Source organism: Argopecten irradians, chromosome 3 (genome assembly GCF_041381155.1).
Source record: "Argopecten irradians isolate NY chromosome 3, Ai_NY, whole genome shotgun sequence".
NCBI classification, from domain to species: Eukaryota; Metazoa; Mollusca; class Bivalvia; order Pectinida; family Pectinidae; genus Argopecten; species Argopecten irradians.
Genome location: NC_091136.1, coordinates 31,433,818 through 31,450,668, shown reverse-complemented (window position 1 = coordinate 31,450,668; position 16,851 = coordinate 31,433,818). Strand labels below are relative to the sequence as shown.

General features: G+C 32.8%; 1 protein-coding gene across 5 annotated transcripts; it reads left to right on the top strand.

The window, feature by feature from the left end:
* The first annotated feature begins 1,016 nt into the window (after positions 1-1,016).
* On the top strand, positions 1,017-16,814 carry LOC138318204 (early endosome antigen 1-like). 5 transcript variants are annotated; one of them, XM_069260389.1, is made up of 9 exons: positions 1,020-1,316; positions 3,067-3,247; positions 6,333-6,404; positions 8,708-8,842; positions 9,139-9,225; positions 11,041-11,178; positions 11,762-11,914; positions 14,988-15,284; positions 16,164-16,814. In XM_069260389.1, the coding sequence occupies exons 1-9, from the start codon at positions 1,212-1,214 to the stop codon at positions 16,601-16,603; spliced, it is 1,608 nt and encodes a 535-aa protein (XP_069116490.1). In that variant the 5' UTR covers positions 1,020-1,211; the 3' UTR covers positions 16,604-16,814. The 5 variants fall into 5 exon arrangements, with proteins under 5 accessions (XP_069116492.1, XP_069116490.1, XP_069116493.1 ...); XM_069260390.1 differs by having other exon boundaries at positions 1,025-1,316; positions 11,771-11,914; XM_069260391.1 differs by lacking the exon at positions 9,139-9,225 and having other exon boundaries at positions 1,017-1,316.
* The last annotated feature ends 37 nt before the right edge of the window (positions 16,815-16,851 follow it).

Genomic DNA, 16,851 nt, shown 5'->3' with positions numbered 1-16,851 from the left:
GAGTCGGTCTTGGTTGATATTAGCGTTTCACTACTCGGGTACATACTGTTAGTGCATTAATGACTTGGTCGATGCGATCATATCGTGTATTTCTCTGTACTCTGATGTGTGGTAGTACTGCATTGAAAATATTGCTATCAGAACTATCGAATAAAAAATCGCTTACACGTCCTGTTCACTAACTGTTTGTTAGACAATAGACGCACGACAATAGTGAGATGATCATACATTGCGATGTACGTGAGGGATGTATCACTCGTATGCAGTAAGTGAAATATATACATTAAAAATTTTATATTAGGTAATTTACTCATCTAGGCATATATCTGAAGAAAAAAACCAAGACATGGCATTTTTACAAGTTGTATAATATTTATTCTGAAATATGACGCGATATTGTACAGTGTATATATTACGAAATAGAAGCATGGTAAGTGACTTTCCGTGTTCATATACGATATTCGTTATTGTAATGATAAGTTTAATCGGAGTTTCGAAATTTAAAAGAATATATCACATGACAATGACACATTTTGTATGATATGGATAAGAGAAGGCACAATTAATATGAACAGATTACCAGATATCAGTGGCAGTTCTTTTAAAACACATCGACATATGATAATCTCGCATTTAAACTATCTATTTCTATTTTAAATGCTATTATTTTCATATCCTTACGTAAACAGGTAAACAGTATTTAATTTCGAGTGAATTTCACAAGTATTTAAAGTAAAATAAAATGTTTTTCGTCGACACAGTATAATTTGGTAAGATACATGTAGGCCTATATATAAGCATACTTGTGTGTTATAGTCTAAATTTCTTTAACGAGTTATCTCCCCTGGACTACAAAAAGGGACAAACGGTGTTGTAATTAACTATTTTTAAACAACAACAGTGAGAAATATTAATAGTATAGTGTTATCAATATAACCTCCACTACTAGTGTCATTCAATAGATACATTAGCATAAAAACTTTATTCTCAAGTATTTTCTCGCATCATATTTGTACAGGGGACCTGTATGTGTGTTGATTATACTGGAAACGAAAGTAGGAAACCGAAAGTAGAAAATCCTAACGGGCTTGGCTTTCAGTTTACAGCTAATAATCTCTATAAATACAACCTGGCCATGGGACACAGAACTGAACGTGTTGGCTAAATGTTTCTTCGGTTTTTTCCTGAAAGGGTTATGAACTGTTGTAATCATGGCATCACCGAACCGGTATTCATCGTACAGCTTAAGATCGACGATAAACACCAAAAATTATTCTCTTCCCATGCCTGTTGCTGAGCGTACGAAATTGATAGAGGTAAGTTAAAATCAATTTTCAAAATGCACTGAAGTTAATTAATATAAACATATTTTAGGTAAATGGTCGAGCACAAATATATAGTTTAGAAAGAAAAACACAATCTAAGCTTCATAAATTTACTACATTAGTTTTATTATTTTCTCCTTTCATTTAGAACCATCGAGTGTTCTACTTTCATTTCCAGTACTATCTCAAAAATGAAAGTAAAAATGTCTAGACGCAAAACTGAATTGATGTCCCATAATATCTTACTGTTAAACTTACATGTGAATTAAAGATGTCCATCGTCATCATTTATTATATGACTTTTGGATAACATAGAAAAGAATTTCAAAGTACAGCTACATTAAATTTAATTGCAGCGTAATATCTCTTTTTTAAATATACATAAGATATTGTTTTCAGATTTTTTTTTGACCAGTTTGGTTTGTCTTAAAATAAGGAAAATTGCTTAAAATAACGCATGAATAGAACATTTCGAAAAATATCTTTAGACGGAGATGTACATTTGTAGAGGTTCGCCACACAGGCAGCAGCCTTAGGATTTGCTCTTCTAATTCTTTTCAGGAAAATGATATTATTACTATAGTTAAATGATATGACAAAGTGGCTAATTGACTATGTAATATGGAATTTATTAAACGAGTTCTATAATTTGATATGCCTTAGGTCTTCAGGAGAGAGACGTATTTAATCATTTATGTACACATATAACGTAACCACGAGTGTAAGATTCTGTTTATCTTAACTACATGAGCAAGACAAGTATTCAAAATATTATTGAAATATAGACACAACTTTCATTTTCGTTTCAATTTATAAGAGTGGTGAAATCAGGCTACTTTCCATTTACCGAAGCAATATGTGAATATCATATTTAATAAATAAATAAATATTTTAATTAAATTTAATAAAATACATATTGATTCGTTTAATTGAAATAGGTTTTCGTGTAAATAAAATATTAATTACATAGAAATTCAGTAAGGAATTTTGCAGCCATTTACAATCATACAATGGGATTACCAGGTAAAAATCAAACAACCTACCTGGGCATTGGTTGTTTTTTTTTTCAAAACTAAAGTATGTCATTTATTTTCATTTTTATGACACCACAATCAAGAATGTGATAGATTTTTCTACAACTGCGTTCGCTATGTCAATTTTGCCCCATTAATGTATGTGTCCTTTTTTAGTATATATTTCTGTTTACAAATTAAAACAGCTTAAAATGATAAAATGAAAATCAAAAGTAAATATTTTTACATTTGACCTATTTTGTCACAAACGGTAACATCCTGGTTCTAAATACAGTGCACACTTGAAAAATGTATAATTTCATAAAATTCAAGTTACTAATATAATGAACATTTCTACAATTGATACAGTATATTTTCATTTGCTACATTTTTTTTGTTCATTACAATAACTCTTTGAACAAAGGTAAATTGAGCCTTTGACAGCTTTGAAGCATCATCAGAGAATCAGAGAATCAGAGAAACACATTTAGAAAATTGACGTGTTGTTTGGTTTGGGTTTATTTGCATATGTTAATAAGTTGAAAACAACCATTTTTATTAATAAACGTATTTTATTTGTCGACAAAAATGAAAATTAATACCTTTACATTCTCTTAACTTTAAAACACATTTGATTGATTACATGGTGAGAACTATTTGGACTAAAATCTAATACTTTGAACATACATACAAAGCCAAGTTACATTTTATACCCTTTTTCTCCATAGGAATATTATAAAGCAGGGACGCAAGTAGGTGTTCAATCCACCTCTTCACTTGATGGAGATTCCTGCCAAGCAGCAAAACAGAGCAACAACGTTAGGAATTTTGTATGTTCTCGTTGTCGAAATACAGAAGAAACACAATTTCCGAAATACCAACACGAGTCAGCTCAGGATTTCGAAAAAGGTATAAACTTTTCAGTAACGTTAACTTAATTATGTTCCTGCTTGATCATCCACGCGAATAATGATGCGTTAGAGATGTCTTTTTTCATATACAATATCCTTATTGACAATGGTTTACTAAAAACATATTTGCGCAATTTGGTTCCGACCTAGACGTTTCGGAATTTTATATCAACCTTGGTGACGCGACAATGCATAATTTGGAAATTTTCGGAGGGAGTCGAACTGTATTAAGACGGGAAAGTATAGCTTCAGCCTATCGGGAACGGGTTAAAATCGCATTCGTATGATAATGCTGTTTTACGGACAAATTTTGAAACTTTTTTCTAGATCAGGCCTTTACATTCAATTACCACTATTTTAGCTATAAACGAAAAATCTCTCACTAACCTGTATTATCAGCTGTAATCAGCAACTGAAGGTAAGCTTACGTAGGATTTTTGGGCTTCTGTGCACGTTTGTTGATGAATCTTGACACCATAAGGCCAACATGGTCAGTAGATCATCCTCTTTCGAAACAAGAGGCCCAGAGGGCCTGTACCGCTCACCCGGTTTTTGATTACTAATTATCACAAAAAACTCTGATAAATTTCAGAGAAGAAGTTGTATATACGTGTATGAACGTCGCCATATTGATCCCTTTTGGCCCTGCCCTCAGGCCCCTGGGGTTAACCCTATCATTTGTACAGTTTTGACACCCTATAAGGATACTACCATTGAATTTTGAGTGTTATGTCATGCTTAGTTTCAGAGGAGAAGTCGTTTATATGGAAATACTCAAATTGATCCTTTTTGCCCATCCCTGAGGCCCCTAGGGGTCAGCACAATCATTTGTACAATTTTGAATCACCGCCCTATAAGGATGCTACCATTGCATTATGAATGCTATCCAATGCTTAGTTTCAGAGAAAAAGTCGTTTCTGTGAAAATAGCGAATTTGACCCCTTTTAGCACCGCCCCTCAGGCCCCCGGGGGTCAGCCCGACCATTTGTACAATTTTGAATTCCCACCCTATAAGGATGCTACCATTGCATTATGAGTTCTATTCCATGCTTAGTTTCAGAAAAGAATTCGTTTATATGAAAATAGTTAAATTGACCCTTTTGGCCCCGCCCTTTTTGCCCCGCCTTCAAGATTGAGAACCCCATCCTAAAGGATGTACCATTGCTTTGAATGCTAAGTTTGAAACCCCATCCTATAAGGATGTTACCATTGCATTATGAATGCAAGCTATCCCATGCTTAATATCAGAGAAGAAGTCATTTATATGAAAATAGCCAATTTGACCCCTTTTGGCCCCGCCCCTCAGGCCCCTGGGGGTCAGCCAACCATTTGTACAATTTTTAGTCAGTAGCCCATAAGGATGCTATCGTCACTATTTTGTTAAATTCCGGCCAGCCGTTATGGAGAAGATGTCGATTGTTGACGGACGGACGGACGACGGACGCCGCGGTATTGCATATGCTAACCTTGGTCCTTAAGACCAGGTGAGCTAAAACTGACGGTGTCCATTGTTTTGACCATGCGGTGGGGTAAAGGTTAGTGGTCAAAGTGGTAAATATTATGCAATAATACCGGGTTTGGTAGCCAGAATTTCAAGTTTAAAAGTAAATCACTTTATTTTGTTTGGGTACTCAGTACACTATAATTGTATAATTGTATACAGAAATGCTTTATAATACTTTTTAGATGAAATAACAGTCATGATCTGGACTATAGTTAATAAATAAGTGATTTTTTAAATATTTGTATGTACGTTTAGACACATTGAAAACACTTCAGGATGATCAAATATGCCTTTAAAAAATAATACAACCTAAACACCCCCAGCCCGCGCAACGATCAGTTGAAAAGTGGGGATGGGGGAGATATGTTGGATCAGCTTGCCTGTCTGTCTGTCTGTCTATCTGTCTGTGCATAGAAAAAATTCAAGGATAACTTCTTCTAAACCACTAAATGAATTTCAATGAAAACTGGCAGCAATGTTAGGGACCATTATGTGTTGATGTGCATGCAGGTTTTCGTTTGCCGAAGTTTTGGTTACCAATACAACCAGGTCACTACTCACAGGTCTTATGTAGAAAGCATTGTTCGGACATCTCCTACATGTCTAAGTCAATTTCATTTAAACTTCACTGCAATATTGGTGACCATGCGTAAATGAGCGTACAGTCTTCCAGTTATTGTTGCCATGTCACTATTTCATTGGGGTATGGAAAATGATTTTTTGTAAACTATATGAAACTAGATTTTAAAAAAGTGACATTAATGCTTATAATCATCTTTTTAATTATATTATTACTCAATTAATTTATGTAAGGATATATTTTACACAACTAAGACTTTTGTGTAACACAAATACTTACATAAATCATACTTTCCAACAAGAAGACATTAATTCAAAACCTCTGAATTGGAAGTTTTGAAGTCAAATAAAAGTGAAGCTAAATTGCAAACTACATTTCAATTTATATTTTGCAATGATTCACTAATATTGGCCGATTTTTTGTGAAATAAATATTTTCACAACAATAGCTCGCTCGGGATTTCCGCCTGGGAATGGATGTTACTAAAATGATTAAACGGCTGAACTCCTTCCTCTGGGGAACAAAGACTGCGATTAAAAGGGGTCAATTCGTCATTTTGCTAATAATGACTTTTTTCTGAAAGTTACTATTGGATATCATCCTTTTTAGTAAATATCATCCTTATAGGGTGAAGACAAATTATATGTTTATCAACTTGATTTAACTTAGATTCAAATTTTCTCTTCTGGGAGGAATAGTTTCTTATTTATTGAATATATTTTGTTTGCATTTATTTTTAGCCAGTTAAAGTGTAATAGATGTGTATGCAATATGATTTTAGCATATTTACAAAATGAACTAGGCGACCAATATAAACCCTCTGGGCCACTTAAATAGTACAGCTGGTGCGTCTGCTAATGATCATAACTATTGGACGACTGATAGAAACAAACAGTACCCATTTACAATATCATATTAAGAAATTATTATATAACTATTAATCCCAATGGATCTTATTAAGTTTACCATAATGTTTCATTTTTGTTCATGAACAAGCAGAGAAAACTATCGAGACAGATATAGATCTTGTGGCTGATAGATTGGGACAAATGAAACTGGAAGACGAAACCAGTAAGTATGGAATTTAAACCATGTTACATCTCTGGTGATAATAACAAAGATAATGAGTGATAAGAGTGTGATAACATGTAAGTGATTACATTGATAATAAGTGTGATGATAGTGTGATGATTATGACTATGAGTTGGATGATGTGTGTGTTGATGATACTTTAACTTACTAGATGAAAACCAGCTGTTATCACTGATAGGTGGACGTGGCATTTTTAGAGTAAATATCTCTGTTTTACCTATCAAACCAAATATTCCTCTAAATTCTACAAGCAGTGTGGATATGTTTGTCTTAAAATGTCATTGGATGATATGTTTATTTATAGAGTATCCCTCCTAAAATTGATAAAGGTAATCAAATACATTGTAACTCATTATTATTTTTCATTAAAGTCCACTCATAGGTCTTTCTTTTCTGATTTTGACACGATGGTGTGAGCATATTCCCATTTAAATGAATAAGTAGCAAACAAACAAAGGAAGTCAGGTAAAATTCTGCGGTGTATTAATTTTTGCGTTTTAAAGCCTAACGTCTGTTGTAACTGTGTCAGAAAAGTTTTTATAGCGATTTATTTTCGCTATTTCCTCGTGAAAGAAAAAAAGGTCAAATAAAAGAAAATAAGTTGGTCTGTATATAAGCAATACCACCCATATGTGTTGATCTGACGAGTCGGATCGCATGAGTTTGTTGTGCGGACGAAAATATCACTCGTGTGTGATGTTTTACATCTGCGCAACAAACGAGGTACTGTACCGCGGGTTAAACTTAGTCGGCGAACCCGTGGAAGATCGAACGCAATGTTTACATTGATTGATCCAGAATTCACGGGAAATACTCTATTAAACTATGCTGATAAACACATATACAACCTAATTCTAAAATATCAGCATGGTATTTTATGAATGCATTTTAAAAGCAGTTGCTGTGTTCTTGATTTTTGTGATTCGACTGTAAAGGGGATTTCCCTAAATCATGTGTTGTGTGAAAAGGGAATTCCCCGTGGAAGTAGTTCTGGCTAGTAGGGTGATACAATATCTTGTATCACACATGTGTGATACAAACCAACAGAAACTATTCAACGAAATCAGTTGTATCACAATTGTTACATAGCATAGGTATGTGATAAAAGCTTGTATCATAAATCCTCAAAGAATTGATTCGTTAACACCGGTACGCGTGCGGAAGACAAATATCTAGTATTCTCTCAGGAAACTCATTCCCTGTAATTTTCTTTGTGATGTTCCTTTTCACAGCTTCACAAACCAAATTATTGATAGAATTATCGCGCTACAATGTAAATGTACAATTTTGACTTTTCACATTAATACATTTTGAAGTTGTCTCTACAATATCTGCAATTAATTTACATATATTCAGTACTTGAGAAATGTTATATTTACTGCGGAATTTCATATAATATGTCAATATTACAATTACGCATGATCAAAATACAACAGTTAGCTTGATAGAACATAGAACAGACATATCATACCGGAAATACTAGGTGGCGCTAATCAACAAACGATATATAGTTCGAAGAGTACACGATACTATATCTTACATATAAATTCCCTTCGTTGATTTTGGGTTTATTTCTGATACTTTTGGAAATATTGTATTCGCATTTCTTTTAACAAAACCACGTTGATAATAAAGTTAAATTGCAATTTCGAAGAAAAACATCATTTTTTTCTTATTGTTTTTACTTTAAGAACGGATACTATATTTGTTTCTAAAATGTTTTGCATTATGCATTACCGAAGCGATGTTAACGTTTTGACAAGTAATATTCTACCGCAAGCCGAATGTTCCTTCTTGATATCAAAAATATATTCACATTGGGCTTCCATGGTGTCTTCTTATGCTAGTAATAAATTAACAGAGGAAAACCAACACGAACATAATGAGTTGACATGTGCGTAATTTTTAAAAATAACACGATTTTTGATAGTAACGTTTAGCATCACTACCACTTCTTCCATTGCCAAGTAGTCACATCGATGTAACCAGACTAATTTTAAGTTATAAGAACAAAATGAATCCGTTTCCTGCGAGTTTCATTCATTCAATAAAATGTAATATTTACAGTCAGTGTATTTATAGTATAAATTCCGTTAATTTCAACCAAAAGCTACTCAACTTTATTTCTCGATAGATTTACGCGCAATTTGGAACATGTATTAAAATAGGTTCGAACACATTCCAAATATCGATACCCTACTGAACGTTTTGAGACTTTAAATTAATTTTTATTATGGTAAATAATATGAGAATAAAATGCTTTATTTTTTTCTTGGAAACAGACATTCCAAACAAAGAAGTAAAGGATTTAAAATCTCAAATCGAACAATTGCAAAACGAGAATAATGCACTACAAGGTGATCTCCAATCACTTCGTAAGGAAAATGAAGAACTAAACAAAGACAAGCAATCAAATGGTATGTATAACTTCATTATTTCAAGGTTATGATGTGTTTTCTGTGGTATTGGTTAATCGTGTGTGTAAATAACCTTTTAGTTAAATGTTAATACCATGGAAAAGTAGGCACAGTTGTACTTCTTATCCTCTCAAAAGAAAGAACAATCATTTAAGTTAATAATGGGTGTTCAGTTTTCCTTTTAACCATTAAAATCTTATCTCTATATTAACAAATCATCTTCAGAGAGAGCGAGAGTTTTTTTGATACCATATACTTTAAAACTTTCAATCGTTGTTATTTCTGTAAAATTACAGAAGGAACAATTTATTATCTAGAACGTAAAGTCCACGAGGAAAAAACTGCCGTGCAACAATTGCAAACGGATACAAAGGGGCAAATCGGTAGGTAATGTTTTAAAACATTAGTCCCAAACATGTCTTGAATATCAACATGTGTCCAATAATAGATTTATTTGCCTCAGAGGGGAGATATGTAGGACTTTTGTCTAATTATGTTTTTTTTTTTTTTTTTTTTTTTTTTGTAATACATGTATATCTGTAAGAAGATTTAAGAAAAAATAGTTTCAAGTTTCCTTGTTACTGGATCACATAATGTAGGAGGCTGGTTGGGTGTAGGTATTTAATACGACTTGAACGGGATTAGTTTAAAAGTTTAACAAAACGAATTTTAATTGGAAAATAATATCACGACATCTTTATCTCCTTTCCTCCACACATAGTATACAGTAATTATTGCTTTTCTGGTTAAATATCAAGATACAATCTGAATGTAATGTTCGATATCAAAACAAAAATTAAGAAAAAACATTTATTTTCGAGATGTTTACTATATTAATTTGACTTGAGTTTGTTTTTGAATAACAAAACACATCGGCATTATTCATTCTAATATTTTTCGTTTCCATTTAAGCTAATCTTCTCTCGCTAATGAGGACAGCATTTTGAACTTCTCACATCTGCCACACACGTCACTTTACCCAAGTTTGATACCACCGTAATCAAAGGCGAAACATAGTCATGGTTATATCACTCATCATTTAACAGCACAAAATGACAAAATCAATGAATTGATGGGATCGGATAGCTAGACATATGTTAATTTTATATTTTAAATGACATTTTTCTCGAAACTTCTTTACATTCCTAATGTTTTTATTATTAAAGGCGAAATATCAAGACTTAAAGATGCTACACTGCTGACGATATTTTTTCTCTAGCAAAACATGAACAGTAGAATCAGTATTTTTCTTCAGTTGCATAAGTTACCTAAGTTTGAATGTCTTATTTTACTTCAAGATAAAGATATTAAAAATAATTAACTGCGTCCCGTAAAAAAGTTCATGACGTTATGCCCTATATGGAACATAGTACTGATTGCGCATCCACCAAATGCAAATTAAGCTATTTTATAGTATTTTTTGTGTTAACTAGACATACATTTATATCAATATACGCCAAGTATTGTTCAAATGATGAGTATATTGTTTATGCTCTGTCGTTGATGGGAAATCCTTAAGTAAACATCCTGATAACACGAATATTATGAATCAGAGGTCATTGCAAAGATTACTTTGTATTTCGCTGTATAGAGTTGTTTTGCATTACCGCCATGCTATGTTAGTAGATACGACACATCTATATATTCCAATTTGTCACATCATATGTCGACCAGACGCGAATTTTCCCATAAGAATCGACTGCTACATTGTACATATTACAGAATTACTCAATTGGTGACCAATATAGCCATTTTTAGTTACACATTATGTAGCTTTATCGGGGAATATCATGAGATTTCAATGACTTTTGCCGAGATTTTATCAATACATAACCAAAAGCAGCGAAGCGATTTATGATGACATAGACTCAGATTTTGCATAAAGATTTTCATATATCTCCATAACATGAGATGTAAAACATGTATAATCAATATCTTTATAAAGTAATTAATCTAAATTTACTTTAGATATTCTCTATTTCTTAATTCATTGGGGGTATCGTTTTTCTTTAGAATCCTGTGGAATGTTTCAGCAAATCAGAAGCGATGTTACGTTATTTGTTTCCTCTATAGAAAAACTATGGGTAAAGGAAGTTTGTAAGCCAATTAAAATAATCGTTTCTTAATGTTGATATGAAATTGTATTAATCATACGCAGTATAGAGGAATCATCATTTGAAATATAATATTTCTTTAAGGAGAAAAAGATCGAATGATGCAGCAAATGAAAGAAGACTTTGAAAAGCGGGAAGTAAATTACGTAAAACAAATTGGAAACCTTGAACAGGAAGTAAAAGAAGTAAATGACGAGAAAACCGACTTACGCAAAGCTCTCCGTAAGTTCTTTGACAAATGTTCAATATATGTACTGAAACGTACATGTACAATGTATCACTTGTAGTTGATATGACTGATTGAAATAAACATGTTAAATACATCATCATTTGATGGTTTACCTCCAATTCGCTTATAACATATAAGTCAAAAGGGAACAACAAAGATAACATGATATTTAGTCATATTAAACCGTTTTAGTAAAGATCAATATTTGTATACTATTTCTCACCACTATATTTTTATATTATTCAACCGATCACATTACGCAAACATCTCTCTCTTTGATGTTGCCTATCAATACTTGTATTATAATTATTAAATCAAATTCAGAAATGATAATTTCGTATTCATCTGAATTAACGCTGCTAAACTAATCTTCGAATGACCCCATTCGTACAATGGTTAATTACATGTACATGTACATTGGACATCTAGTAAATGTTGAAATAATTTTGAAACGGGTTGAATATGTGAATGTGAATGTTCAGTATCTTGCTATTGAATATTTGAACATTGGAATGGTTTATTGATATTAAGGCCGACAGGCCATTAATTAGTGGTAACAGAACACGTGATTTTTATTTTTCGAAGGTATTACCAAGGAGAAGATGGAGGGCATGTCCTTTGTAAAAACCAGCTTCACAACAGAACAAGTTGATGAAACTCAAAGCGATGAAAAGAACGTAAATTTGGACGAGCACAATGATACGTCCGACAGTAAAGCGAGTCCGCCGAGTAAGTGTTTTATACGCAACTTGATTGTATCTGAAATTGTGTCAAAGCTTTTTCCAAATCTACTCACGATATAATAATTTTTAAGTGATGGTATAATACAGACAAAACCTCAAACACTTCTGCCAATATTAAGTTTCCAGTTCTGCTGTCAAGGAGATAATAGGACTGTTCAACCAAGCGGTCTTCTTGTAATGAAAAATATTTAAAACCTTCACCCGACTATGTAGTTTTCACACACGAGTAATAGCTGCTAATATAGACCCCGAGTGATATGTAGGAGTGAAAGGACCTGTTACACGTACCATTGGATTTTGCCGACGAACCAATTTAACTAAACCCAGGTGCATTTTGTAGTACTATGACAGAGAACCTGTAAGATACCTTTAAAAAATCCAAATGGCCTCAGAAGCCTGTGCTTTAATGTTTTAATGTTGCCATCCCGAGGCGGACACCAGGTTTCCCTTTTAGAACCAAAACTATATCAAAGTATTGTTCAATTTAGAAAACCGATATCATGTTCTCAAAAGTATACATTTCCGCAAATTTTTACTGAACTAAAGTAACTTAAAAATTTGAAATAATATTATTTAACAGGTTCTTAAAACCAAAAATAGTCATATTTGGAGGTCTATTTTCACCAAACTGGTACACCCTCTTCCTGTTCTTGTAAACAAAAACTATTTAATAACTTTGTAGCACATAATACTAGAAAATAATTCAAAATTTCAAAAAAAACTTTACCGTAAAGTTGTCATCTAAAATACAAAATACTGTGGGGTAGTTTTTTTCAAGAAAAATCATATATCCTTATATGGCTCATATATTGATAAATTAAAGGGTGCAAACTATTATATTTCTATCAAAATGATATGTTTTCATTAATGGAATGATTTTCTGATAATATTAGGCACTGAAATGATATTATTTAGCGCATTAATAAAAAATATTTAATCTTAAACCCCCAAAAGATAGGGTACTTCTATAGAAGATTTGTAGCTGAACAGAATTTTAACGGAAGTAGTTTACCTACTTCGGTTCTTGTAAACCAAAAATATCAAATAACTCTTTAGAACATTATGTAAGAAACGGTATACTGGAAGTGGGTGTACCATTTTGGTGAAAATTTGATACTTCTAAAAATTGACCTCCAAATATGGCTATTTTTTGGTTTCAAGAACCTGTAAAAAATATTTGAAATTTTCAAGTTACATATGTTCAGTCAAATTTGCGGAAATGTATACTTTTGAGAACATGGTATCGGTTTTCGAAATTGAACATTAATTTAGTATAGTTTTTGGACCTAAAAGGGAACCCTGGTGTCCACCTCGCGATGGCAACATTAAAACATCCCTAGCACAGGCCATTGGGGCCTTTTGAATTTTTAAAGGAACTGGGTTCACTGTCATAGTACTGCAAAATGCACCTGGGTTTTGTTAAACTGTTTCGTTTGCAAAATCCAATGGTAGGCGTAACAGGTCCTTTCAAAAGTCATCTTAAAGGCCCACTGCCTTCCTAAACAAAATTAAATTAAAAGCTTCTTAGAAATGATAATAACATAAGAATTTATATACCGATGGCATGATATGAAGATTTCTTGCTTAATCTATTTTAACAGTGAAGATTCATTTCGCTGTTTTGCCGTTTGGCATAGTGATATTTAACTAACGTGCGGTAATTCAAACGACAGCGGTATATGTCGTCGTTCGAATTACCGCGCGTTATGAAAATAAAAAGAATATTTTATTTAAATTAAATTGTTTAGAAGGGAAGTGTAGAAAGCAAATAACTTTTACGACTCTACAAAAGTATCAATTTCGCTTTACATTTTAAAAATGAAAAGACGTTTCGGAAATTTAGTGGCCCTTTCAAAAATACTTAACTATCATAGAGGTTTTTTATCCGTAACCCCGGATTCATCCTATGGAATGTTATTTACCTGTATGGTCCTGACCATTCTCAAATATCGGATAATCCAGGGGTAACTTGATCTATCGTTATATTACCATAGTAACAGTGATGGTAACCTGGTAACTTAAGTCCTGCTAAAGAAATTTAAAATCCTTACAAATGCTCTTGTGGCCTAAGACCAACGACCAAAACACCATTATAACTTCTGTATGAATTCATGAAAGTGGTCTTAATTTTGTTTCATGCATCTTTGGGTGAAGACACTTAAACGCCTTCTATGCTCAAAATCGAATCAAACTAAATTTGGTACTTGGCACATATGACAAGAATATGCAGGGAAAATAAAGGTCTTTTCAACTCTTTAACATCCTTCTTCTGCTAAAGAAATTTAAATACAACAGCAGAATCATCTTGCTTTTAATCAGAATGTATCAAAATCTTGCTTAATATGTGTTAAAGTAAACTCCCCGAAGAGCTTCGATATTGTCTCTGGAGAGACGGGCCGTGTGATGGAAATAAAGAATGTTCTCTTCTGTTTTACAGAACGCTTACGTTAAACGTTTGTATCATTTGTAAGTTTGATACCCTTATGTATGAGTTCGGTCCAAGAGGTAAAATAGATAATATATTTAAAACGACTGTGATTGCCACCAAGAAAACATTCAGTTTCTTGTTGATCATTAAGAGATAAATCCTACCACGAGTTGGCTTTAGGAGCTGGCCCAATCCTTATATAAATTGTTATGGTCTCAGTTTTAAAGTTTGAATTTCTACATAATTATCATTTGATATTTTTATGTTCTATGAGTTTGACAATTGTATAAATCTTAATTTTAGTTTTATTTCATGATAACTTCAAAGTTCTAAAGTTACACTATGTCGAACGTTTATGAAAGTGATCAGGCGCATACATTCGACAGTTATAGTTGGTATAGTTAGATAAACTCTGGTACAAAGATAACACATGATTTTGGACTGAATTTGAATTTGAGTTAGTGTTTGCCCTAATATACAGCCGGTGTAAGGATTAATGCCACGGGCGTTTCAGATCTGATGGACGTAATGTAAGTTTTCTATATTTTAAGCTGCAAAAAGAACACAGTAGGAAACGTGTCATACATGTAATGCTTACTATCAGAATTAAATATTTTATATTATTCTGCAGATACGGACGACTGTGAACTCAAAAAGGAACATTTGAGAGAAGAAATGAAAACACCGAAAGAAAAGAATGAAGAGCTACAAAAGGCCAGAGAATTACATCTTTTAAAAAATCGAAACGAACAGTGTGAGACGACGATCGGATTACTTTCGGGGGAAAATGAGCAACTTCAAAAGTGTGTAGAATCTCTTAAACGAGATCATGAAAGGAAAGAGTGTGAGCATAAACAGCAGTTGGCAGATCTTCGGAGTCACATCTCTATGTTAACATCGCAAAATTCAAAGTTAGAGGAGGAACAAGGTAAGTTCAGATTCATTAAACAGATCAGGTTAAAACAATCCATAATTTGGAGGAATTTTGTGGTAATGATTTGATTTATTAACCTATTAAAGGCGTTATCACTTTTATTGTTCGAATTATCTAAAATACAATGGCCTTCCTGTATATTTTTTAAATTTAGATATCTTCAATATCTGGCGTTCCGCTACCAAATATTTTTGTATATACATGTATCCTTACTAACAGAATTCGTGTTTTGCGTTAATTTCTTTATTATTCGTGTTCTGTAAAACCAAGTTGTGACAGAAAATACGTGTTAATATCGCGTATTTCGAAATTGGTGAGGTAGAATCATAAGGGTCTGATATGGTGTCTCATCGCCAAATTAAGTCGTCTTTAATCGGTTGTTCGGGAGAAAAACTCGAAATTACGTCGCCGCCAAAAAAAGAAAAGTAGTTCAATCCTAATCTCAACTTAGACCAAAACCAAGAAGGTAAATAAGCCGTTCAAAGCAAATTACGATATTCTAATTGCTAAAAGAACTGAATTCTTCACAACGCATAATTTGTTTGCTACTCAATCACGGAGCTTTGTTCATTTGTTTCGATGCATGTGAAAAAATTAACATTAAAAGAAATTGAACATGAAATTGAAGATATATATGTACCAGTTACTTGCGTGTATCATTAACGTGGAAAAAAGTTTGTTTTATTTTCAAAACAAAACTTATCAATATGAAAAAAAGTGTACCACTTATCGTTATTTTTCCCTAATCAATAATTTATGTTCCGCGTCATTCTACCCTTGGAGCCATCAATGCATAATATCAATTTTCAAGACTAGATTATATTCTGGGTATACATTAATGTGTTAAACATGAATTACTAAACTTCATTTCAGGTGTGAGCAAAACACGTATGGAAGCAATGGAAAGAGAAGCAAAGGAAGAGAAACTACAGACAATAGATCTCCAGAAACAAAAGGAAGAAGAAATTAAACTTTTAGGAATGAACTTGGAACAAATTACAAAACTAACTTCAGATTTTGAGGGACAAAAGGAGGAAATTAAAAGTTTGGGCACACAAGTTTCAAAACTTGCGGAAGAAAAGACAAAACTTGCGTTAGACCTTATGAAAGAGAAAGATGAAAATAAAGAGGTGAAATGCAAAGAAAAAAAACATGGAGAGAAATATACCAAACTTCGTTCGGAGTTGGATCACCAAAAAGGCGAAATCAAACAATTCAAGGAGCAAGTAGAGACACTTGAAGCAGAAAGGACAAAACTCAGTTCAGAGCTTGAGGACCACAAAAAAATAACGAACAATTGCAAGAAAAAGTGAAGACACTTGAAGCAGAAAAGAAGAAATTCAGTTTAGAGCTTGAGAAAACAAAAGAAAAATGAACAAATGCATCAAAGGAGAAGTAAAGACACATGAGGTAGAAAGAACAAAAGGCAGTTCAGAGCTTGAGAAACACAAAAAGGACAATGAACAATTGCAAGAAAAAGTGGAGACACTTGAAGCAGAAAGGACAAAACTCTCAGTTCAGAGCTTGAGATTAACAAAAAAAAACATGAACAATATCAAGG